The sequence below is a fragment of the Tasmannia lanceolata genome, unplaced genomic scaffold (genome assembly GCF_043159265.1).
Source record: "Tasmannia lanceolata isolate RefF3 unplaced genomic scaffold, GAP_Taslan_0.1 ptg000016l, whole genome shotgun sequence".
Taxonomy (NCBI): Eukaryota; Viridiplantae; Streptophyta; class Magnoliopsida; order Canellales; family Winteraceae; genus Tasmannia; species Tasmannia lanceolata.
In genome coordinates this window covers 16,784,190-16,810,016 of record NW_027518693.1, presented here as the reverse complement: position 1 = coordinate 16,810,016, position 25,827 = coordinate 16,784,190, and the positions used below count along the sequence as shown (strand labels likewise).

Below are 25,827 nucleotides of genomic sequence, written 5' to 3'. Positions count from 1 at the left end.
GAAAGGCCAAAAGTTATGTATATTGAATAACAAAACAAGAAATAAATAGGATAATAGCACAACCAGTTATATCATGAAGTGAGAAAGACTACATAATAATGCAGAATCCTGATAATTGATAGTTTCCAACATAGGGCAATAAATTTCCAAACATTTCAGTTGTCAAAAGCCATAACAAAGCCAAAAGGCTCTCAGCAGGGCCTAAAACGGGCTCGGCTCGGCTCGTTAAGGATTCGAGCCGAGCTCGAGCGAGCCTGAGCCAAAATTGACACCCTTAATGGGCACCTGTGGCACTCGCGGCTCCACCCAGCCTGGCCCAATTTTGATGGGACCATTATGTGCCAGGTCAAATTTCAACGGGTCACTAATTAGTGACACGGACCTAGACCCGGACCCATAGATTACGAGCAGGCAGGGTGGACCCACTTGTCCGGGCCACTTTTTGCCAGGTCTATCACAAATTCAAGTTTGTATGGTGGCAAATCCAAAATAATAGGCAAAATCAATTTTATTGGAGGAAAAACTTTTCAAAAAAAAAATTTCTCGGAAAATCCAACAAAAAGAGTGAAAATACAATCATTTTTATGAAAAGACATACAAAAGGGGCAAAATAACTAAAAAAAGAGATTGAAATATCATTTCCCATTAAAATGATCTTATTTCTCTACACGGTAAAATGGGCGTAAATTAAATTTCACACCCATTTTTAATAAAAAACCGGGGTCTAAAACAAAATTTACCCCAATTTTACTTGGAAAGAAAGGAATCCTATATAAAAATAAGGTCAAATGTTTAAGTGAAAAATGGGACTAAATCGTAAACTTTGTTTTACGCCCATTTAATTTATAAAAAAAAATCCAACCTGAATACACATAGATGAATAAAAATGTGAACGGAGAATTTTGGTACGTTGGCACTCCGGATCTAAGATCCGGCCACCGCCCGGTAATCAAAATCCTCCCCTATGGAGCCCGTGTCACCGCCCGATCGGGGAACTAATCTCTCTTCATTCTACTATAGTGTTATTGTCATCGCATCCATCGCTCTTTTGCTCATCGCGTACAACCTATTTGTCGTTGGATGGTGCTGGCAACACCGCCGAACTCGCCGGAGTCTTGACGGGGCCACCGGAAACATTGCCAGAAATATCGAGAACTCCACCAGCAACTTAATTCCGTTGTATAAATATCGGAAAGACAATACCCAAATCCAATCTTCCGATAATGAGTGTGTGGTGTGCTTATCGGTATTTGTAGAGGGAGACGAACTCCGGCAGCTGCCCGAGTGCAACCACTCATTTCATGTTGCTTGTATAGATATGTGGCTCTCTTCTCACTCCAATTGCCCCCTTTGTCGCGCCACCGTGGAAGTCCCACCGCCTCAGTGTCGGATCTCGATCGATGCCGATGAGGAAACTTTCCGGTCGGGCTTTCCGGGTTCTAGCGGTATGCTTTGAATTTTCTTAATTTGTTGCTCTTATTGTCTTAATTTTGATGTTTTGATTTCCTTGGTGGGGCATCACATATATATGTTTTTTCTGAATGGCAAAGAATTATATTAATGGAGAGAAGATACAAGGGGATTTAATTTAGTCATTCTGGGAATGATAATGAATATTCGCTGATCAAAGTTATTTTGAGTTCTTTGGGACACTCGAATGAAATTGGGGACAAGTAGACAAGATAATTTCAAGATAAAACTATCGAAGTAGAATACTCGACCTCAGGAACAGCTTGTCCAAAGATTTATATTCATGGGAGAATAGCCCCATCCGTTTTTGCTTGTTTGGATGTTAATAGATTACTAGTTGTGCTGGATCCATTAACGAATATCTGATTCAATCAATCTATGGTTTTCGATCGATTAGCTCAACTCTTGTAATTTAGGCCTTAATGAAGTTTTCTAGATATATGTAACAGGAAGCTTCATGAAACTTGGGCAACCCAACCCGACCAGAACCTGATCACATTATCGTGATTTTAGTGCGGCCCGACCTGACCACGAAACCCATATGCAGTTTTTGTATATATTTTTTGCCCCTTTTGGGTTAGATGGGTTGGGTTAGGGCTGAGAGATTTTAAGGTGGATTGGGATAGGGTTGACCTTCTTCAACCTGAGGTTCTAGTTAGGGTTGAGGTAATGCTATTAGGGTTGGCTTCAACCTTACCCAACCCAGCCCGAGCTGCACCCCTAGAGATTTAAGATTAAGACTCTGGATGGCCTTAATCAAGAAATCAAAAAATGACACTTGCAACAACACAAATAAAAGAATTTATGAAATAGAAATCTCCTATTATTTATAAATATGTTTGGAACATGACTAAATTCAAGCAGCCTTTCAAATGGCAAACAAGCTATCAAATGGAGGTTGTGTGTAGCCTTGATGGAAGAATTGGTCAGCAAAAATGGCATTCATGGCTTCTGTGAAGTGTGACCCATCCCACCTTATGTACTTACTTGGGTCCGAGCATACGGTTGAACCCGGCCAACCACAACCAGACGTCTCAGTGCCACAACATATCTTGCTGGGCTCTTGGAAACCATTCTTCTTGGCATTCTTTAGATTGTCAAAAAGAGCTCGGAGGAAATCGATGAACAAGATGGTGGCGTTGGGGTTCTGTTTACGGACTTGATCTAGTTGTTGTTGGAGGAGTTCATTGTGAGTGTTGATATCTGAGGTATTGGCTCTCCAGGCTGGACCTTGAACGATAACGTATTTCGCACCCTTAGCCAACAAATCCTGCAAGTGACTCATCATAAGAAGAAGAAAATTTAGTTAATAAAAGACAGATGAAAAGGTATCTGCTCTCCCATATTTTCTTAGAAAGGAGTTTAATTTAGTTTATGACCTAAAGCTTAAGACAGGTTAGAATTTTGAATCCTACAATACCAGATATATCAAAATGTTCAAAGCCATAGGTGGATCTAATCTTAAAATTTAGAAAAAATTAATCTGCTACGAGGTGGCTGTTCTCTTCTAAAAATTAGGGGTGCAACTCGAGTCTATTTTTTGGAATTCGGGTTGAGCTCTTACCTTAAAATCAGGTCGGATTTGGGTTGATTCCAATTCATTTTTTAGCAAAAGCTCAACCTGACGTGACACAAGTTGCACCCCTGCTAAAAAATGTGAGCAGTGAAATGTCTTTCTGTGAAATTGCTTATCAAATCCCATTTTGGGGATTCTTGAATTTCTTTTGTAATTGAAAATCTTGTTCATACCTGCACAAGATGGATGACATTTGAGACCGCCATCTCCCTAAGGGTGAGGGGTGAGACGACGGAGGACCCCTTAATTATGGCATAATCGTTACCCCCCATCGTCCCTACCCAAAAGAGCGCACCTTCCATTATTGCCTTACATTCAGCAGGACATTTCCCAGCACAATCAACGTTGGCTATGAATTCGTTAAACCAACTATGCTGAGTCTGTAGCGACTCTTTTACCGGGACGACTGTATAAGGGTGCTTTAAATTGTTATTTTCATAGAACTCATAATCTATGGCCGTTGATCCAGCAACTGCAAAATTAACACCATGGGAGGAGAAGGTTGCATTGGGGTCACGAAATGCGGGGACGTAAGGAAGTGACAATTGTTCAGCCAAGAAGTCGAGGACAAGGCGGCCATCCGACCAACGGCCAGAGGGTTTGCCGAAAGTAGTCATACCGTAGGGAGGGTACAAATAAGGGAGTAACTCTAGGCAATTTCCTGTGTCTGTGAGGGAGTCACCGAACGAGTATATCTTTGAGAACTTCCCTTTATATGCTGATTGGGGTAAAGAAAGAGAAGGAGAGAAAGAAAGAAAGAAGTAAAAGAGAGTAAGAAAGAGAGGTAGAGAAGAGCACCGGGCCATTGTTTTGGAGAGCTTCTTCCCCTTTTCTTTTTTGGTATTTCACGTTTTGGACCGAAAGGAAGAGCTGCCTGCAAAAAATTTATGAAACAACATATATAGGGTGCTAGACAACCAAAAATTTGTTCAAGTCATAGTTACAAAATGCCTAAATTTAGGAGGCTACAGCCTTTCCTAACATTTAGGATGGTTAGCCTAAACAACTCATAGCATATTGAGTTTTTCCCGTTTTATTTTTGGTTAGCGTTAATATAGGGATTACAACTAATTAATTGCATGCCAACACATTCTAAATGATTTATGCTGTGGCCCATTAATGGTTGGAGCAGCAAGTGGACGGTGAGGATTGCCTAAATATATCCTTACATTAAATTCAGAGGAGTTAATAAAGTCATTATGGGAATGATAATGAATATACGCTAATCCGAGTTCTTTCAAGTTTTTTGGGAGGTTTATTTTCCACTGGGGCTGTTTTCCATGGGATAGCACCCCGGGTTTATTCTCCCTTTGTTCTTGGATAAAATACTGCCACAACGAAATTGGGGAAAAGTAGATAAGATAATTTCAAGATAAAATCATACTGCCACAACTGCATATGTGAGAAATCCAAATCTACCTCTTGTCCTACTAATTTTATTGAGACCCCAGCCGACCCCAAAACCAAAGTTCCTTTTTTATATTTTTTTCCTTCTTTTGCCACAGCTCAATTTGAAAAATCAGGTTAGAGGGGTTGGGTTAGGGATGAGAGATTTAAAGGCAGGTTGGGTTCCGTTTAACCTTTCTCAACCCAAGATTCGAGTTAGGGTTAACGTTGAAGATCCCGAGCCAACCTGGCCCAAGTTGCACCCCCAGTCAAAATTGACTCAGGATAGTCTCAATCAAATAAAAAGATATATGAACACTCATATTGATCCTGAGGTAACTACCCTGATCTCTTTTGGTTGCAATATAAGAATTGGCCATTCATAAAAACATAACTTATGAACAAAGAAATCTCCTGTTATGTATAAATATGTTTGGCATATGACTAAATTCAAGCTGCCTTTCTATTGGTAAACAAGCTATGAAATGGAGGCTTTGTGTAGCCTTGATGGAAGAATTGGTTAGCAAAAACTGCATTCAAGGCCTCTGTGGAGTGCAACCCATCCCACCTCATGTACTTACTTGGGTCCGCGCATAGGGTTGGACCCGGCATGCCACAGGGGTGTGTCGCATTGGCACAACATATCATATGGGGGAGGGGGGGGGTTTGGAAACCATTCTTCTCGGCGTTCATCCTATTGTAAGTAAAAGCACGGTTGAAATTGGCGAACAAGATGGTAGCATTGGGGTTCTGTTTACGGACTTCATCTAGCTGTTGTTGGAGGAGTGCATTGGGAGCGCCAATGACTGATTTATGAGCTTTGCCGATCGGACCTTGAACGATCATGTATTTTGCACCCTTAGCCAACAAATCCTACAAGTGACTCATCATACGAAGAAGAAAATTTCGTTAATAAAAGAAAGATGAAATGATATTTGCACTTCCATATTTTGTTTATGCCACTATATATTCACTTTGTTTCATTCTTGTTTGATTGGATGCTGATAACTTTCTGTTCTAGAATTGTAGATGATCTTTTTGCTTTCTTACACTTAAAAGAACTCTACTGGGTTTAACACTTTAAAAATAGAAATGATTTTTCACTTCCTTTTTCTTGTCTTTGCTAATGTTTCCTTACATGGCAATTTCAGTTTATGACCAAAAGCTTGAGACAGGTGAGACTTTTGAGCCCTATAATAAAAACCATCATCTCAAAATGTTCAAAATCATAAGTGGGTCTAATCTTTAAAATTTAAAAATATTCTCCAACTTTTTTTAATATTTTAATATTAAGACAAAATCTGCTATGATAAAGTGAGACGAGATGAAGTGACTCGCTAAATGGCTTTTTGGAGCAGATGCATCTATGCCGTTAAGAGGCCAAGAACTTCAGAGCCATGATCAGACCATTTAGGACGGTCAGATAAATCATAGGCTGTCACATATCAATGATCAAGCCAGTAACATTTTACCCGAAGCCTAATTTTCCCAAGATCATCCAAATATCAGACGGCGTTACAAACGACGGTCACCCTGTGATTGGTCTGACGATCCGAAATAGTCAGATCATGGCAATGGAGTTGTTTTTTCTTTTTCTTTTTTTTTAATAATAATCGATGGCTATGGAGTTCTCGGCCTTCGAAGACATGGGAGGAAATGAACAGGGTACTTGGGTGAGAATTGATTCCATTTGACTACCTGTGGGACCCGATCCCGCGAGAGGGGCGTGGGGCGCGAGCCGCCGCGCTCTCTTCTCTTGGTCTCTCGTACCCACGCGATTGGCGTGTGCCTTTCATTATTGATTTTAATTCGTCTTTTATGTGAACTTGGGATCACTAAGACAATCCGAATTCCACACAAAAGAGACTGACAGAGTCGCCACCTAGATGTGGGATCTAGGACCCATAATTAACCAGAAATCTAGACTCGCTACCTGGTTACAAGAATGGAAGGTATGGGGATTTATCCACCATATGCACCATTCCTGCCCGATAATCGGTCTTCAATTCTAAAAGTTAACTCTTTTAAATTTATTTTAAATGGCTCATTCAACCCTATGTTAATGTGCGAACTAAGTGACATGCATCCTAAAATCTAATTTCAATGGGAATCCTAAATGTGTATCTTGATTTATTAATTTGTCTGGGTTCAATCTAAGTGAAAGTTCTCCTAGAATTCTAATTTCATGGAAAGCCCTAAATGATTTGATTAAGCATTTATAAGAAAATTAATATCCAAAACACCACAATTTGTTGTGGTGCCGACTCGCGGGTGGTATGCCGTCAGACATCCAAGCTGCCTACGTACCCAAGCCTCACTGGGATCAGAGTCGACGTAGTTCGGTGCACCTAAGCTAAGCTACTTATGCCTAACTCAACTAGGACACCGACCTAGACAGAACTGACTGTTTCAACAGTTTTGAGAGAAGTTATTTAATTCAAGTTGAGGATTTTATTATCTTAGGATTTCATCTGAGATGCTATATGATTCTTATCTAAATGCAAGTTGTTCCTTAGACTAATGTAAGTTAACCTACACCATAGTTTACTAGGCTCGTCTTAAGGAAAGATTGGGCAACTAGTGTAACGAGACCTATGGCACGGTTGCTATACATAACAAACGTCCGTGATGAGGCTGGACTCCTAACTCTAGGACTCCCTAAAACCTAGGACACGACCTGACACCAGGGTTCCTAAATTGGGCTCTAATGTTTCTTAGATCGGAAACCATGATCCAATGGTTCCGAAAGATACAAGCTGAATCGATTTAAGTTCTTGAGGTTAACGAATTTCAGATTTTAAGGATTTTCAGTTTTTGGGCACTTAAGGAATACCAATGGTTCTAGGGTTCACCAATTTCGGCCCAGAATGGCATCCAATGGAGGGAATCGTGCGCTCTTTCCTTGTGCAATTTAATACTTAGGTTATAGCATCTTATTGCCTGGCAGATCTCAGGATTTTCGTGGACAGTAACCTCGGAGCCAACAACATGCTATAGCTTAAATATTCAAATTGTCAAAGATCAAGTTGCAATTGGGATACGATTATGGATGCACTGGCCATTTTTCCAGGAAAATCTAAAGATCCTAAAATTTCCGTTTCAATGGATTAAGGAGTGAACATGTGACAGAATTTTAAAGTTCTTTAGGAATTTTTATATGATTTTCAATTAATTTCGAATTTTCCATGGATTTTATCAATTTTAAGCATATGAGTGGTTTTACAAGTGAAATTGTTGCAAACAAATTCGAAATGAGTTGAAATTTTTACAGCAGCAATATGGGAATGTATGTAGCTTACTGTATGAGTTTTGCAGATTTTTACATTAATTTCACATTTAATCTGGATTAAACAATTAAATGACCAGATTGCACAATTAACACAGAAACTAGTAGAAATATAAATCTAAATTCTATGAAATTTCTACAGAAATAAAATATGAATATAAATAGCATGCAGTGAGATTTTCATGAATTTTAGAAATTATTTACTACTGACTTCGGATTTTTCAATTTTCAGCCCAGATTATGAATTAACACTACACCACACATGAAACAAGATCCAAATCACTTGAAACGTTTACAGCAGAAAGACATGTGAAATATAAGACTTATGTAAAAATGTTATGAATTTTAATGATGATCTGATGTTAGTAAAAATTCTCCCAAAATCTGATAATTTTCAAAGAAAGCATAAAATAATAACCAAACAAAGTCCAAAATTTATGAAAAACTCATGGTAGAATGTATTAGTACCATATTAGTTTTCCATGAAGTTTCATTAATTTTGGAATCCGTTTAATATATATTTTATTTTTCTTGGTCAAAAAGATATTTTTGAAGAGTTTTCTATTTTTAAAACACGCTTTTCGAGAAAATTATGATTTCGGAAAACATCCTCCAACCTTGTTCCGATGTGATGAACACAAGAAAAATTTAAAATTCCAAAAAAATAGATCATCCTGAGATGACTATTTTTTCGAATTTCATAATTTCTCAGCCCATATTTTAAATAAAATACCACTCTTCACTCAAACTCGAAAGAACTGTTGATCCAATGCCCGATCTGATCCGATAGTTATGGTACTCTATTTAGATCAAACATTGTATTAACTTTCGGGATGAAACGGATTTGGAAAGCTTACGCAGATCATGACTTTAAGCACACGCAATTAATATTCAATTAAATTCAATTAAATGCTTAAAAATCATGCAAAATACATAAAAAATATCAAACGATCCTGAAAAATCCGAGAACAGTGTACTTACCTCTGATGGAGTCTTCGCCGAATCCGAAAGCCGCGGAGTCCGAAAAACCTCGCCGTTGTACGATTCGCCTTGCTTTCTTCTTCTTCTCTTTTTCTTTGCTTTTTATTAGATGAGCCACACTCCTTTTTTCTCCTCCTTGTTTTTGAGAATACAAGCCATATTTATAGCTGCATATAGGAACACTATTTGAGATAAAAAGACATTTTTAATAGCCATCATAAATGACTAAATTTTAAACATGTGTGGTATTGGTAGCCACCATGGGTGACCATGACCAACCACCATAGATGACCATGACTAGCCATCATTGATGACCAAGGAAAGAAGGGAGAGAGAGAGAGAGGGGCCTCCAAAAAAGATTAAATTTTTTTCTTTTGTTGACTTTGGTGTGGGAACATGAGGTGTGGGAACATGAATGGCAACTTTGGAAACAATATAGTTTCTTCCCTGGTGGGTCCCACTTATATTGCATGTGTATGGTTGTAATAATTAGAAATTACTATTTTCCATATGAGAACACATGGGCTGCTGTTGTGTAGAGAACAAGCTTGCACGTAAATGCAAATCCAAGTGGGTCCCATTTTTCTCAAGCTTGCACGAATTGGTCAAGGCACTCCTCCAAAAATTCCACTTGTCCAATTGATATGTGTAGCCAAATCATTTCCTCAATATAATCCGGATCTTCCAATTAATGGGCCACAATGATAATTGACCATGCTTTCTAATTTATTCCATAATTTGATCCAAACCGTTCATTTAATGGGTAAGGGGGAAAGAGAAAGAAACGACCAAGGGAATCCAACAAGGGAAGTGAACTAACCAAATATGGGGGTGGTTTTACCAAAAATAAATTTCGATTTCCTCCCTCTTGCTTTGTTGATTTCAATCTCAACCATTGAATTTAGGAATTTCACTCTTCTTTGTTCTTTATCTAACCTTTGAAATGCTTGAAACTTTCAAAGAAAAATAACGGTGTGACGTTTTCAACTTGGACCCAAAAAGAATTCTTAAATATTTGGCCTACTAAGATATCTTGAAAATTTTGGATTTTCTTCTTTGATCTTGACCATCCAAATTGGAACCCACACACAATTTTCTACTTAGATTGTTCCACAATTGCAATTTTTCGTAAAATTTCATCCTTTTAGCATATTTTCCTCGGAATTCCCTCAATATAAACCTGAAATACCAGAAACAAAGAAAATACCTTAGTAGTACGGCTTTAAATGAGAAAAATAAATGCGCTCATCAACATGTTCATGGTGGGCCCACTTAGTGGGTACAAACTCTCTCTCGCCTGGCTAATATAACCATTCTCAACACTTGGCGAAAAGAAAATGCGGAACATTGCAGAATAGATCGGAACGATTGAGAAAGCATAAGGGACGAACACGGGAATGAAAAACACTAGACTCCGACAACATCACACTAACTTCTTTGTTGATTAAAACGAATCAAAATGGGGTGTCTACAATAGCGAACTTGGGTCCGATCAAAATGGGGTGTCTACAGATGCCCCTCTTTGGCAGAGCGTGTGTAACACGCGAATGGCAAAGCTGAACAGACGACACATTTTGACTGACCCAAAAGCAAAGCAAATTTTTGGGTTCTCGGGTTCTAAGGGTGGTATTCACAAGGGCACACAACAAAGTAACATTAAGAGAGTCTTAAACAACAAGCAAATGGGAGATAACCTCTCACCGACCCGTAACTCGGCAATCACGACATCTCAATGAGATGGCTTCTCTCTAATACTCACAACTCAACTATTTAAATCAATACGCAAAGACTCTATTAAAGCAAACACAAACATACTCTGTTAAAATAAAGCTTTTAAGAAAACGAACCCAATGAAATTACCTCAAAGAAAGCAGACCACTATCGATGCAGACGTAAATCAACCCTTCAAAGAATATCAAATCAAATTACTCAAAGAGTATGTAACACTCATAGAGTCTCAAATCAAACACTCAGAGAGCTTCAAACACATAGAAATCTTTATACTCAAAGAGCCTCAACTACCCGAAGAGTCTGTAACACTCAAAGGGCCTTAACTACTCAAAGAGTCTCAAATTAACGCAAAACATTTATACTCAAAAAGTCTCAACTACCCGAAGAGTCTGTAACACTCAAAGGGCCTTAACTACTCAAAGAGTCTCAAATTAACAAAGATCATTTATACTCAAAAAGTCTCAACTACCCGAAGAGTCTATAACACTCAAAGGATCTCAACTACTCAAAGAGTCTCAAATACATCACAAAAACATTTATACTCAAAGAGTCTCAACTAACACTCAAAGGATCTCAACTACTCAAAGAGTCTCAAATCAACAAAGATCATTTATACTCAAAAAGTCTCAACTACCCGAAGAGTCTGTAACACTCGAAGGGTCTCAACTACTCAAGGAGTCTCAAATCATGGCGAGACATTTATACTCAAAGAGTCTCAACTACCCGAAGAGTCTGTAACACTCAAAGGGTCTCAACTACTCAAAGAGTCTCAAATCAACACAAAAAACATTTATACTCAAAGAGCCTCAACTACCCGAAGAGTCTATAACACTCAAAGGGTCTCAACTACTCAAAGAGTCTCAAATCAACACAAAAAAACATTTATACTCAAAGAGCCTCAACTACCCGAAGAGTCTGTAACACTCGAAGGGTCTCAACTACTCAAAGAGTCTCAAAACATTTATACTCAAAGAGTCTCAACTACCCGAAGAGTCTGTAACACTCGAAGGGTCTCAACTACTCAAAGAGTCTCAAATCAACACAAAACATTTATACTCAAAGAGTCTCAACTACCCGAAGAGTCTGTAACACTCGAAGGGTCTCAACTACTCAAAGAGTCTCACATCAACAAAGGAATTGCTAAATTATCTCATAAGACCCCAGATTTATATGCCCGTGGTGTAACACGGTTCCATATAAATCCAGATTTGTATGCCCGTCATGCAACACGGATCCATACAAACCCCCTCGCAGGTATGCCTGACTCCCAACTTGTTAGGTAGGGACACACTGCGGACACTTAAAAAGTCCCAAATGCCACGCTCAAAGAGTCATTCTTCTTCTTATTATTATTATTATTATTATTTTTTAGAGATTGAAGCTTTACCAAAGCAACACGAACCAAATACTCGACAGGAGAGCTTGAACCAAAAGAGCGTGTTCAAACTCTCTAGTCTCTTTTTGAGGAGAATGTCCATTTCAAATATCAATGTGTATTTGACATCTTTTATGACGTGAGTCATAAAAGATGCCCCTAGTATGATTACTTCCATAACAAAATTCATTTGGAGAGCAACACAAGAAAAATGGGCCAAAGGCTTTCATTAATGTACACTTGGGGTTACAAACTTTTCTGATGAACACTTGGGCTTATAAGGCTCTTAAAAATACAAGAACATGGTTCTGCTCAAAATCCTGCTTCATCACTGCCATCTGCTAACGTTGGAACTGGGCTAAAAGCCTATCAATCTTCCGAACTCTGCTCTGCTTTGTACTTGTTCACAAGAGCCACAAATTCTCTGCTTCTCCTGAGAGTTCTGCTTTACCCTTTATTTTTCTTGCCACCCCGGCTTGGGGAGGGATTTTAACTAAACAGGATTCTGACAACTGACCTCGACTCAACAAGGAAACACTTTGACAAACCACGAACGAGACAACTGACGAACACACGACTCGAACATTAAGAGAGACTGAAATCTGCTTCTTAGTCTGATAAGATTTTTTTTTTTTTTTTTTTTAAAATGGTAAAAGTCAACCACTCTTGGAATCTTTTGAATACCGCGTTTAAAGGTACTTCAACCCCCTTTTTGGTATTTTCGTCCTGGCTATTATCCCTTTAGATTGCTCGGTTTCAACCTCTCTAACTCAAAGAGTATCAGAAGAAGTCTTGATGGCGCCTACTTAGACTTTGAGAAGGTGCCAAAGAAGCTGAAAGTTAAGCTGGCTTTTAAAGCTCTGCCATCTCCTCATGAAGTCACTGCCATGACCAAATCGCCTTTTCAGGTTTTCGATTCGGCGGACCGCATGCCTTAATTTTTGCCTGGACTGTCTGCCCTTGCAGATTTTCCATCCAGCAGGCTCAGTACCCTGATTTTTGCCTAAGCCGCCCTTTCGGGTTTTCAGCTTAGCGGGTGAATGATCCTAACTTTTGCCTAGACCGCCCTTGTGGGTTTTCAGTCTAGCGGGTCTAAGACTCCATCATTTTTCTTTATTTCTGTTTCTCTACAAACCTGGGCCTGAGTACACTAGAAGGACTTTCGGGTAGGCTTAGGTTCAAACCGGTTAGAATTTGGTATGTTTGCATGTATTTTGACCGAATCTGGATCCTCCAGACTGCCTACGTATCCCCAAAGAAATTGGGAATCAGGTCATGTGTAGTTCGGACGTAAAATCTTTTATGACGAAAGTCATAAAAGATGCCCCTGGTTTAAGTTTAACAAATAAATTTTGACTTTCTTTCGGCTCAAAGGTTCTTTTAGCAAAAGGGGGTTTCATCATTCATTCTTTTCTAGGCCCAAAGGGTTTGCAAATAGTTTAAAATATTTGGGTATGGCTTGAAGCTTAAATCGTCCAAGGATGGCCTCCTAGTGTATTTAAGCATAATATTTCTTTAATTGATCCAGGTTTGTAGGTTCATTTAATTTTTCTCCATTTTCATTGAGGAGTCTTACGGCTTTTCCAGGCAGGACTTCATCAACAATGTAAGGACCAGACCAGTTTGGCCTGAATTTTCCTCTTGGGTCAAATACCGGTGCCCTGTAGGACTTCAATACAAGATCTCCAGGCTTCAAATCTCGGACACGAACCTTCTTATTGAAAGCTCTCTCAATCCGTCTCTGATATCCCTGGATATGATACAAGGCTCTCAGCCTCTTCTCATCTATCATCTGTAGCTCATTGTGTCTGGCCTTTGCCCATTCTGACTCTGGCAGATCGGCCTCCACCATCACTCTCAAAGAGGGGATTCTTAACTCAACAGGGAGAACAGCTTCCATTCCGTACACCAAAGAATACGGAGTCACGCCTGTTGAAGACCTGATCGATGTTCTATAAGCCCATAAGGCATAAGGAAGTTTGTTCGACCAGTCCTTATATGTCTCAGTCATCTTACCGATAATGACTTTGATGTTCTTATTTGCTGCTTCAACGGCCCCATTCGTCTGCGGCCTGTAAGGAGACGACTTGTGATGCCTTATCTTGAACTCTTCACACAGGTGTAACACCTCTTTCTTGAAATGTGATCCATTATCTGAAATCAACTCGTGAGGTACTCCGTATCTGCAAATTATATTGGTACGGATGAACTTCGCAACTGTGTTCGAAGTGATGGAAGCATAAGATGCAGCCTCTATCCACTTTGTGAAGTAATCAATAGCCACCAGAATGTACTCATGTCCGCTCGAGGATCTCGGATAAATCTTCCCAATGATGTCTATTCCCCATACCGAAAACGGCCACGGCGAAGTCAGGGAGTGCAACTCCGAAGGAGGAACATGAATAAGATTCGCATAGACTTGACACTTATGGCATTTTTTTACAAATGCGAAGCAGTCTGTTTCCATTGTAGGCCAATAGAATCCAAGTCTAAGGATCTTTCTAGATAGCATCTTCCCGTTCATATGAGGTCCACAAACACCCTCATGAGTCTGCTCAATAAGCTCCGCAGCTTTATCTTCATCAACACAAAGGAGTTGTATGCCATCAAATGACCTTCTATACAGCTCTTCACCGCAAATGATGAAATTCGCAGATAACTTCTGGAGAGTTTTCCTTTCCTTGCTTGAAGCTTCCGGAGGATGACCCTTGCCTGAAATGAGGTTTCTGATATCTGTGTACCAAGGCTTCCCATCTGGACATCTAGCTGAAATCTCTATAGCATTTACGTGCGCAGGTGCCCATTGCAGTCTGATGGCTAACGGTTGAACTTCCATTGTAGCGGAGATATCTAACATCGAGGCCAAAGTGGCCAAAGCATCAGCAAAATGATTTCTGGTCCTTGATAAGTGAGTAAATGTGACGCTCTTGAATTTCTGGACTAGAGATTCCAAATACATATTATAAGGGATCAATCTATCTTCTCGAGTTTTCCATTGCCCATTAATCTGGTAAATGATCAGGATGGAATCCCCGAACACATCAATATCTTGAATCTGCAAAGCTAAGGCTGCTTCAAGTCCGGCAATACAGGCTTCGTACTCTGCCATGTTGTTGGTGCACTCGAACTGCAACTTGATGGAGATAGGAATGTATTCTTTCTTCGGGGAGACCAAGACTGCACCTACTCCTTGCCCACGACTGTTTACGGCTCCATCAAAGTACATTAACCACTTGGTGCTGAGAACCTCTTCTTCTTCGATATCCATAATTTCTTCATCAGGGAATTCGGCTTTTAGAACAGCATTCTCCTCAACTGGAGCATCGGCCAATTGTTCAGCTATAACCCGCCCCTTAACTGATTTCTGAGCGACATAAGTGATGTCGAACTCAGACAATAACAATAACCACCTTGCAGTCCTTCCTGTAAGGGCAGGTTTCTCAAACAAGTACTTTAGAGGGTCCATTCGTGAAAGCAGAAGAACCTTGTTTGAAAGCAAATAATGTCTAAGCCTCTGGGTTGCCCAAACTAATGCGAGACAAGTCTTCTCCAAAACAGTGTATTTTAATTCATACTCTAGCATCTTCTTGCTGATGTAGTAAATGGGTCTTTCTTTCTTAGACTCAAGATCCTGCTGAGCAAGCATGCAACCCATCGCTGTATCCGTGATAGATAAGTACAACAGCAACGGTTGGCCTGGAATAACTGGCGAAAGAACAGGGGGCAATGATAGGCATTGCTTAACCTTTTCAAAAGCCTCCTGGCACTCTTCATTCCACTTGTTCGAGGAATTCTTCTTCAGAAGCTTGAAAATGGGTTCACACGTCATCGTCAGATGTGCTATGAACCGTCTCAGATACTGAACTTTGCCAAGGAAACCTCGGATCTGCCTTTCTGTCGTCGGCGGCTGCATTTCTTGAATCGCCTTGATCTTTTGCGGGTCCACTTCGATCCCTCTTTCGCTGACCATAAACCCCAAGAGTTTTCCTGACGTAACGCCAAATACACATTTACTCGGGTTCAGACGAAGCTGATACTTCCTGATCCGCTCAAAAAACTTTCTCAGGGCAACAGTGTGCTCAGGCCGAGTCTTCCCCTTTACGATCATGTCATCAACGTAAACTTCAACCTCTTTGTGAATCATATCATGAAGAAGAGTCGTGGCAGCTCTTTGATATGTAGCACCAGCATTTTTCAAGCCAAACGGCATCACTCTATAGCAATATGTACCCCACTGAGTGATGAACGCTGTCTTCAACATGTCTTCAGGTGCCATTTTAATCTGATTGTACCCTGAGAATCCGTCCATAAAGGATAAAAGAGCATGTCCAGCAGTGTTATCCACCAGGAGATCAATGCTTGGAAGAGGAAAGTCATCTTTAGGACTTGCTTTGTTTAAATCTCTAAAATCAACACACATTCTGACTTTCCCGTCCTTTTTGGGCACCGGTACTATGTTAGCGAGCCATTCAGGATATTCCACCACCTGGATGAATTTTACTTCTAACAATTTCTTCACTTCTTCATAGACTTTCAACTCCCATTCTGTTTTGAGCTTTCGGAGTTTTTGCTTCTTTGGCTTAGCACCAAGGATTAAGGGTAATCTGTGCTGGACGATTTCCTCACTTAATCCTGGCATATCATCGTAAGACCAAGCAAAAACTTCTTTGAACTCTTTAAGCAGGGTGATCAATTCCTCACGTTCTTCAGGAGATAAAGTTTTGCCGATCTTTATTTCCTGAATTGAGGTTTCATCACCAATGTTCACAGTTTCAACTTCCTCATCAAGTGGTTTTGCTCGGCGACTCTCCTCCTGTTGGATCATATGTCTGATTTCAGGGGGAGTTTCGTCGGCATCCTCATCAGAGGGGGAGTCTTGATTGTTATTTTTAAGATTATCAGATTTTAGAGCAGATTCAGCAGATGAAATAGAGACAGGAATGTACTCAAAAGAAGAATCCTTCATTTCATTGGAATTTGAATCATATACATCAACAGACGAATTACCCTCATCGGGGGGTACAATGAACTTTGGACTCATTTTTACAGACTCGATGGAAATGTTGACACCTGCGTCAACTGACTCAGGACTATAAAAGGAAACAGCAACAGATGCTTTATTATGAACAGACTCCAACTCAATCTCGCTTGAAAAGGAAGAAACGTCGCCGATCTCAGGTGAATGGTCATCTATGGTACCTGCATCAAAAGACTCATTAGAAGATATAGACTCTGAATCAAACCCGGAGACTGACACGTATTTATGGACGACTGACTTTTCTGAAGGGATTCGTTTGTACTGGAAAATAACCTGGGGTAGGACTTGAGAAGTCCAGTTAGTCAGAGGTTCCTCAGCCGGGGTGATAAGACGAGTTGGGTCCAGTATCAGCGGGCTCCTGCCAATCACGGCCACAGTCTGTGACCCTTCTTGAAAAAGTGAATTCAGAAGACTCGGCTCTATGTGCTCTGTCCAATCAGCCTCAGACTCTGTCTCTACAATCTGCATACCCACTGGCTCATCTTCTAGCTCAAGATCGAAGAAAATCTCAAACCCCGGAAGCATTTGCCCTGTGCTCTCATCCAACCAAAACTCTGCAAAGCCACAGAAAGGAAAGGCTGCGCCTTCTTTTCGGAATCGGCCGTTCATTTTCAAATCAATGGGTGCCATTGGTAACCCCAAGCCCCGACGACGGTTTTCTGCCCATTTCAGCATCAACTGCTTCATCTCTACAATTTCCTTCTTTGTAGGCTTGTAACCCAGTCCGAACAAACCATTGAATGTTTTGAACACAGGAAACTCGGTCAAACCCTGATGATATTTGCCTAACCCGGCGCCTGGCATATAGCCCTGTCGGCGAATCATTCTGATGACATTCGAATTCGTACTGGTCAGGAAACAAATTTCCTCATTCAAAGCCTCTTTGAAAGTGATCGTAGTCACCTCTAGTGAAAACCCCGTCAAATTGATATCTTCGGATCTTTCCCCAGTTATGTCCGGAGTGATCTGCCCTATCTCGAGATCAGGATCCCCCTTTACCGTTATCACTCTGTTCCTGCGAATGAACTTCAGTTTTTGGTGGAGAGTAGACGGAACAACCCCGACCTTGTGCATCCAAGGACGGCCAAGCAACAGTAAGAATGAAGCTTTAATATCTAAGACTTGAAATTCTACCTCAAAGTCTTCTCCGCCAATCTGTATCTCAGTGACCAAAGTCCCGATTACATCTCGGCGAGTGCCATCATATGCTAGAATACCCTGCTCGGATGGAATAAAATTCTCAGGACTGAACCCCAGGGTTGCTGCGGTGCTTAATGGGCAAACATTCAGTGCAGAGCCGTTATCAACCAACACCTCTGGCACCTTCTTCTTGTTACAGAAGACTGTGATTTTAAGAGGCTTAGTATGGTCTCGGCCCTCAGGAGGTAAATCGTCATCAGCGAATGACAATGTTTTCGCAGCTCTGGCCATGGCTACGAGACTGACAAGCTCGTCAGGTGAGGTATTAACAGAAACTTGTGCTGCATTAAGCTCTTGAAGGACTAGCTTTCTGTGCTTCGATGAGGCCATTAGTAAACCCCATACCGAGATATTAGCCTGAGTCTTTTTCAGCTGCTTTAACAGGCTCTCATCTTCTTCGTCTGCGCTCACTTTATTCTGCCTCTGATTTTCTGAGTTTCTTGCAACCCCTGCCGGGTTTTCTACACTCAATTCTGGTGGTTTGAACACTCGCCCACCTCGGGTCATGTGACGCATATCGTTACACTGATCATCCAGCAACAGCAGTTCGTCTTCGTCCGTTCTGAAAACATAAGGTGCATTACTGACATCCTCTTCAAAGTCCTCCATCCTTAGAACATAGGTGGCTTCCTTTGCTTCTTCCAGACCAACATTCTGAAGCGCATATGACTGGGCTGAAGATGACTCAGTGAGTTCAGCATCGTCAAACGACAGCACATAAGGTTCTTTTTCTCTGAATTCTCTGAGCTCTTCATCGTCAAACTTCAAAACATATGTTTTATCAGATGTAATAGCGCAAATGAGAGTAGAGGGATCAAGGATGGGCTCATCTACAAAGATAGCGTTTGTAGTGGGAGGAGCAACAGCACGGTGGTTGGGGAGAGGATTCTGAGTGATATTCGGCCTTTCAACTGCAAGCTCATCTTTATCGATCATGTTCTGAATCGCGTGCTTCAAGGCCAAACAGTTCTCAGTCATGTGTCCCGGGCCCCTGTGATATTCACAGTATTGATCCCTTCTCCAGTTTCCGGGCAGCGGATTAGGTACAGGTTTGACATCCGGAAGTCTGATCTTCTTGTCTCTGATCAACTTCTTAAGTATCATGGGCAGTGGAAATGGTAATGGGTCAAACTGCCTGAACTGCTTCGTCACCATTGGTCTAACAACTTCATCAACAGGCTTGGCCACTGGTCTGGTATAACTGACTGCTTGTACTTCCTTCGGTTGGATCATAGGCCTCTTCCCCTCTCGGACATCAGATAGCGTTTTGGCTCGGAGGCCCTTAGCAATAGCATCCTCGATCTGGGTGCCGGTCTTAATCAAATGATCGAAATTCTGATAGTGCTGCGGCGCCATGAAGTGAAAGTACTGCGGGGACAAGCTCTTGAGGACCAACTTTATCTGGTCTTCCTCTGACATTCTATGGCTCAGTTGGGCAGACTTGCGCCTCCAGCGCCTAATGAAAGATGTGAATGTCTCCTGAGGATTCTGCTTCAACAGCTTCAGATCTCTTTTAGTGACCTCGATCCCTTCCTCCATGGAGAATTGTTCTACGAATCGGTTAGAGATTTCTTCTAATGTCCTAATCTCTTCTGGTTTCAACCTCAAAAACCATCTTTTGGCTACCCCTATAAGAGACATAGGAAACAAATGAGCCATCTGCTCTCGACTTAAGCCATGCTGCTGGGAAAGAGTGATGAACCATCTGACGTGGTTTCTCGGACACCCAGTTCCATCATATTTGTCATAGTCTGGTGCCTTGAACTTAGGCGGGAATATGGCATTAGGGGACACCAGAAATTCAGAAATATCGAATCCCTTGGACGCTTGAACCTTCATGCTCTCAATGTCACGAGCCATCTTCTCATACTTATCGAACAACTCATTCTCCTTGTTAACCGGAGGGACAAAGTATTCCCCAGCATATTGCTCATCTTCTAGATCGATCTCTACGGGAGAGATGACTGGTCTGGTGAGGTTAGGAGATGTGGCCGGAGGAGGCTGAATGGTGGGATCTTTAGAAGTAGAGACCTTTTGAGTACTCTGGTCTTTTAGATGAGTCACCTCATCTTTCAACCCTGCTATATCTCGACACATATTTCTCAACATTTCCTGTATAGTTATCATGGGGTCCACTGGATCATTAGCCATTTGGTTGACTTCAAAAGAACCTGACAACTCTGGTGAAGATGGTAAAGGTGCTGTTGGTGACACAGTGGGATCAAAATGACGAACAAGTCTAGACACTGAGGTAGGTCTAGACCAGGTAGGTTTAGCTTGGGTGCCCTTTTTTGAAGCGATGGTTGCTATCTTTCAGAATCCTGATTGGAAGTTAACATACTAGATCAATAATCATGAGATAAAGATTCTGAACAAATAGAGAAAAGAGTAATCTTGAAATACATCAACGGGTATGTTAATTTGGAAAGAATCCTCAATCTATTCCTTAAGGTGTTCTTTGGGTATAACCGTTCTTCTTTTGGGAATGAAAGAGTAAGGAACGATAAACATCCTTAATCAAAATAAGTTTCGATCTCAACAACGATCATGCACTCAAAGAATACAGGTGAGATCAAACTTTTTCATCAATGATTTCGATATGATCCAGGGGTAAAAGATATATGATAAACATTGGATCAATCAATGGCTCAGATAATAGACCATGGCCATAAGAATGACAAAAGTAGGGTCAAGGACCAGATCTAAAATCTGAATGATGGATATCAACAACAAGATGAGATCAAGATGAGATGAGATAGCATAAGATTGCTTTCAACAGATGGATCATGAATGAGTAATCCTATGAGATCTTTGGAAATGAATGGGATTTACATCCTAACCCCAAAGGAAAAGTTTTTTAATCTTCGCACATTTTATCAGTGTTACCTGAAGGCATCAATCCTAACCCTAATCTAGCGGAGTGGAGAGAGGATCTCGACTCATGACTTTGTTTGTGTACCTAGGACCGATCGTAGCCATTGAAAGATGGACTACGGCCTAATCTAGACACAAATGGGTAGGATATCCTAAACTAGGCTCACACACGTGATGCACATGTGTTCGTATACTACATGCATGTGTGGGTTAATCTAGGGGTAAGGCCAAGAGTTCCCTTAGCGCGAATCCATGTTCGATATACTGTACCAGTGTCCGGCGTATCAGTACGTGAACAAGAGATCCGTTTACGTACCATAAAGGTACTAGGCTAAGGGTGGAATGCTTCTCTAGCACAGAGGCACCAGGTGATGAAATCCCAGTCAACCATGCTAGATAACACTCCGGGTTCCTAAAATAGGACGTGTGTGCATGTGAGATGCAGGGGTTTAGATGAAAGTGATGTAAGTGTGTGCAATAAGTTCGCGCAATCTATGATGCCTTCAGGTTTTGTTAGATTAAGTTTGAGTAAATGTGATGAGAAAATAAAGCATACAAACTAATCTAACAAGCATAAAAGAGATAGAGTTTTCATGAGCCAGTTGAAATAGATTCAAATGAGTTATCCTTTGGAATTGTAATGAAGTTAGGTTGTCCCCAGCAGAGTCGCCAGTCTGTGGGACCCGATCCCGCGAGAGGGGCGTGGGGCGCGAGCCGCCGCGCTCTCTTCTCTTGGTCTCTCGTACCCACGCGATTGGCGTGTGCCTTTCATTATTGATTTTAATTCGTCTTTTATGTGAACTTGGGATCACTAAGACAATCCGAATTCCACACAAAAGAGACTGACAGAGTCGCCACCTAGATGTGGGATCTAGGACCCATAATTAACCAGAAATCTAGACTCGCTACCTGGTTACAAGAATGGAAGGTATGGGGATTTATCCACCATATGCACCATTCCTGCCCGATAATCGGTCTTCAATTCTAAAAGTTAACTCTTTTAAATTTATTTTAAATGGCTCATTCAACCCTATGTTAATGTGCGAACTAAGTGACATGCATCCTAAAATCTAATTTCAATGGGAATCCTAAATGTGTATCTTGATTTATTAATTTGTCTGGGTTCAATCTAAGTGAAAGTTCTCCTAGAATTCTAATTTCATGGAAAGCCCTAAATGATTTGATTAAGCATTTATAAGAAAATTAATATCCAAAACACCACAATTTGTTGTGGTGCCGACTCGCGGGTGGTATGCCGTCAGACATCCAAGCTGCCTACGTACCCAAGCCTCACTGGGATCAGAGTCGACGTAGTTCGGTGCACCTAAGCTAAGCTACTTATGCCTAACTCAACTAGGACACCGACCTAGACAGAACTGACTGTTTCAACAGTTTTGAGAGAAGTTATTTAATTCAAGTTGAGGATTTTATTATCTTAGGATTTCATCTGAGATGCTATATGATTCTTATCTAAATGCAAGTTGTTCCTTAGACTAATGTAAGTTAACCTACACCATAGTTTACTAGGCTCGTCTTAAGGAAAGATTGGGCAACTAGTGTAACGAGACCTATGGCACGGTTGCTATACATAACAAACGTCCGTGATGAGGCTGGACTCCTAACTCTAGGACTCCCTAAAACCTAGGACACGACCTGACACCAGGGTTCCTAAATTGGGCTCTAATGTTTCTTAGATCGGAAACCATGATCCAATGGTTCCGAAAGATACAAGCTGAATCGATTTAAGTTCTTGAGGTTAACGAATTTCAGATTTTAAGGATTTTCAGTTTTTGGGCACTTAAGGAATACCAATGGTTCTAGGGTTCACCAATTTCGGCCCAGAATGGCATCCAATGGAGGGAATCGTGCGCTCTTTCCTTGTGCAATTTAATACTTAGGTTATAGCATCTTATTGCCTGGCAGATCTCAGGATTTTCGTGGACAGTAACCTCGGAGCCAACAACATGCTATAGCTTAAATATTCAAATTGTCAAAGATCAAGTTGCAATTGGGATACGATTATGGATGCACTGGCCATTTTTCCAGGAAAATCTAAAGATCCTAAAATTTCCGTTTCAATGGATTAAGGAGTGAACATGTGACAGAATTTTAAAGTTCTTTAGGAATTTTTATATGATTTTCAATTAATTTCGAATTTTCCATGGATTTTATCAATTTTAAGCATATGAGTGGTTTTACAAGTGAAATTGTTGCAAACAAATTCGAAATGAGTTGAAATTTTTACAGCAGCAATATGGGAATGTATGTAGCTTACTGTATGAGTTTTGCAGATTTTTACATTAATTTCACATTTAATCTGGATTAAACAATTAAATGACCAGATTGCACAATTAACACAGAAACTAGTAGAAATATAAATCTAAATTCTATGAAATTTCTACAGAAATAAAATATGAATATAAATAGCATGCAGTGAGATTTTCATGAATTTTAGAAATTATTTACTACTGACTTCGGATTTTTCAATTTTCAGCCCAGATTATGAATTAACACTACACCACACATGAAACAAGATCCAAATCACTTGAAACGTTTACAGCAGAAAGACATGTGAAATATAAGACTTATGTAAAAATGTTATGAATTTTAATGATGATCTGATGTTAGTAAAAATTCTCCCAAAATCTGATAATTTTCAAAGAAAGCATAAAATAATAACCAAACAAAGTCCAAAATTTATGAAAAACTCATGGTAGAATGTATTAGTACCATATTAGTTTTCCATGAAGTTTCATTAATTTTGGAATCCGTTTAATATATATTTTATTTTTCTTGGTCAAAAAGATATTTTTGAAGAGTTTTCTATTTTTAAAACACGCTTTTCGAGAAAATTATGATTTCGGAAAACATCCTCCAACCTTGTTCCGATGTGATGAACACAAGAAAAATTTAAAATTCCAAAAAAATAGATCATCCTGAGATGACTATTTTTTCGAATTTCATAATTTCTCAGCCCATATTTTAAATAAAATACCACTCTTCACTCAAACTCGAAAGAACTGTTGATCCAATGCCCGATCTGATCCGATAGTTATGGTACTCTATTTAGATCAAACATTGTATTAACTTTCGGGATGAAACGGATTTGGAAAGCTTACGCAGATCATGACTTTAAGCACACGCAATTAATATTCAATTAAATTCAATTAAATGCTTAAAAATCATGCAAAATACATAAAAAATATCAAACGATCCTGAAAAATCCGAGAACAGTGTACTTACCTCTGATGGAGTCTTCGCCGAATCCGAAAGCCGCGGAGTCCGAAAAACCTCGCCGTTGTACGATTCGCCTTGCTTTCTTCTTCTTCTCTTTTTCTTTGCTTTTTATTAGATGAGCCACACTCCTTTTTTCTCCTCCTTGTTTTTGAGAATACAAGCCATATTTATAGCTGCATATAGGAACACTATTTGAGATAAAAAGACATTTTTAATAGCCATCATAAATGACTAAATTTTAAACATGTGTGGTATTGGTAGCCACCATGGGTGACCATGACCAACCACCATAGATGACCATGACTAGCCATCATTGATGACCAAGGAAAGAAGGGAGAGAGAGAGAGAGGGGCCTCCAAAAAAGATTAAATTTTTTTCTTTTGTTGACTTTGGTGTGGGAACATGAGGTGTGGGAACATGAATGGCAACTTTGGAAACAATATAGTTTCTTCCCTGGTGGGTCCCACTTATATTGCATGTGTATGGTTGTAATAATTAGAAATTACTATTTTCCATATGAGAACACATGGGCTGCTGTTGTGTAGAGAACAAGCTTGCACGTAAATGCAAATCCAAGTGGGTCCCATTTTTCTCAAGCTTGCACGAATTGGTCAAGGCACTCCTCCAAAAATTCCACTTGTCCAATTGATATGTGTAGCCAAATCATTTCCTCAATATAATCCGGATCTTCCAATTAATGGGCCACAATGATAATTGACCATGCTTTCTAATTTATTCCATAATTTGATCCAAACCGTTCATTTAATGGGTAAGGGGGAAAGAGAAAGAAACGACCAAGGGAATCCAACAAGGGAAGTGAACTAACCAAATATGGGGGTGGTTTTACCAAAAATAAATTTCGATTTCCTCCCTCTTGCTTTGTTGATTTCAATCTCAACCATTGAATTTAGGAATTTCACTCTTCTTTGTTCTTTATCTAACCTTTGAAATGCTTGAAACTTTCAAAGAAAAATAACGGTGTGACGTTTTCAACTTGGACCCAAAAAGAATTCTTAAATATTTGGCCTACTAAGATATCTTGAAAATTTTGGATTTTCTTCTTTGATCTTGACCATCCAAATTGGAACCCACACACAATTTTCTACTTAGATTGTTCCACAATTGCAATTTTTCGTAAAATTTCATCCTTTTAGCATATTTTCCTCGGAATTCCCTCAATATAAACCTGAAATACCAGAAACAAAGAAAATACCTTAGTAGTACGGCTTTAAATGAGAAAAATAAATGCGCTCATCAACATGTTCATGGTGGGCCCACTTAGTGGGTACAAACTCTCTCTCGCCTGGCTAATATAACCATTCTCAACACTTGGCGAAAAGAAAATGCGGAACATTGCAGAATAGATCGGAACGATTGAGAAAGCATAAGGGACGAACACGGGAATGAAAAACACTAGACTCCGACAACATCACACTAACTTCTTTGTTGATTAAAACGAATCAAAATGGGGTGTCTACAATAGCGAACTTGGGTCCGATCAAAATGGGGTGTCTACACTACCCTCGTCTGACACGACAACGGTCCAGTAGCTATGTGCCTATTTCCTCACCACCACCTCCGATTAGATCCGTCACTACGCCTACTACTATCAGCGTAGTTTAACCACCTCCATCTATGACAGACAACTAAAGTGTCAGGATTTCTTAGAGGAG

The 25,827-nt window shown here is 40.2% G+C and overlaps 1 protein-coding gene and 1 pseudogene across 1 annotated transcript; both read right to left on the bottom strand.

The window, feature by feature from the left end:
• Positions 1 to 2,277: 2,277 nt before the first annotated feature.
• Positions 2,278 to 3,663, bottom strand: LOC143847956 (GDSL esterase/lipase At3g48460 pseudogene; annotated as a pseudogene).
• A 13,154-nt stretch (positions 3,664 to 16,817) lies between these two features.
• Positions 16,818 to 24,355, bottom strand: LOC143848759 (uncharacterized). The gene is made up of 3 exons (XM_077357799.1): positions 24,161 to 24,355; positions 17,117 to 20,364; positions 16,818 to 17,004 (listed from the first exon to the last, which is right to left on the bottom strand). Exons 2-3 carry the CDS (start codon positions 20,192 to 20,194, stop codon positions 16,996 to 16,998), a joined length of 3,087 nt encoding a protein of 1,028 aa, XP_077213914.1. The 5' UTR covers positions 20,195 to 20,364; positions 24,161 to 24,355; the 3' UTR covers positions 16,818 to 16,995.
• Between the last annotated feature and the right edge of the window lie 1,472 nt (positions 24,356 to 25,827).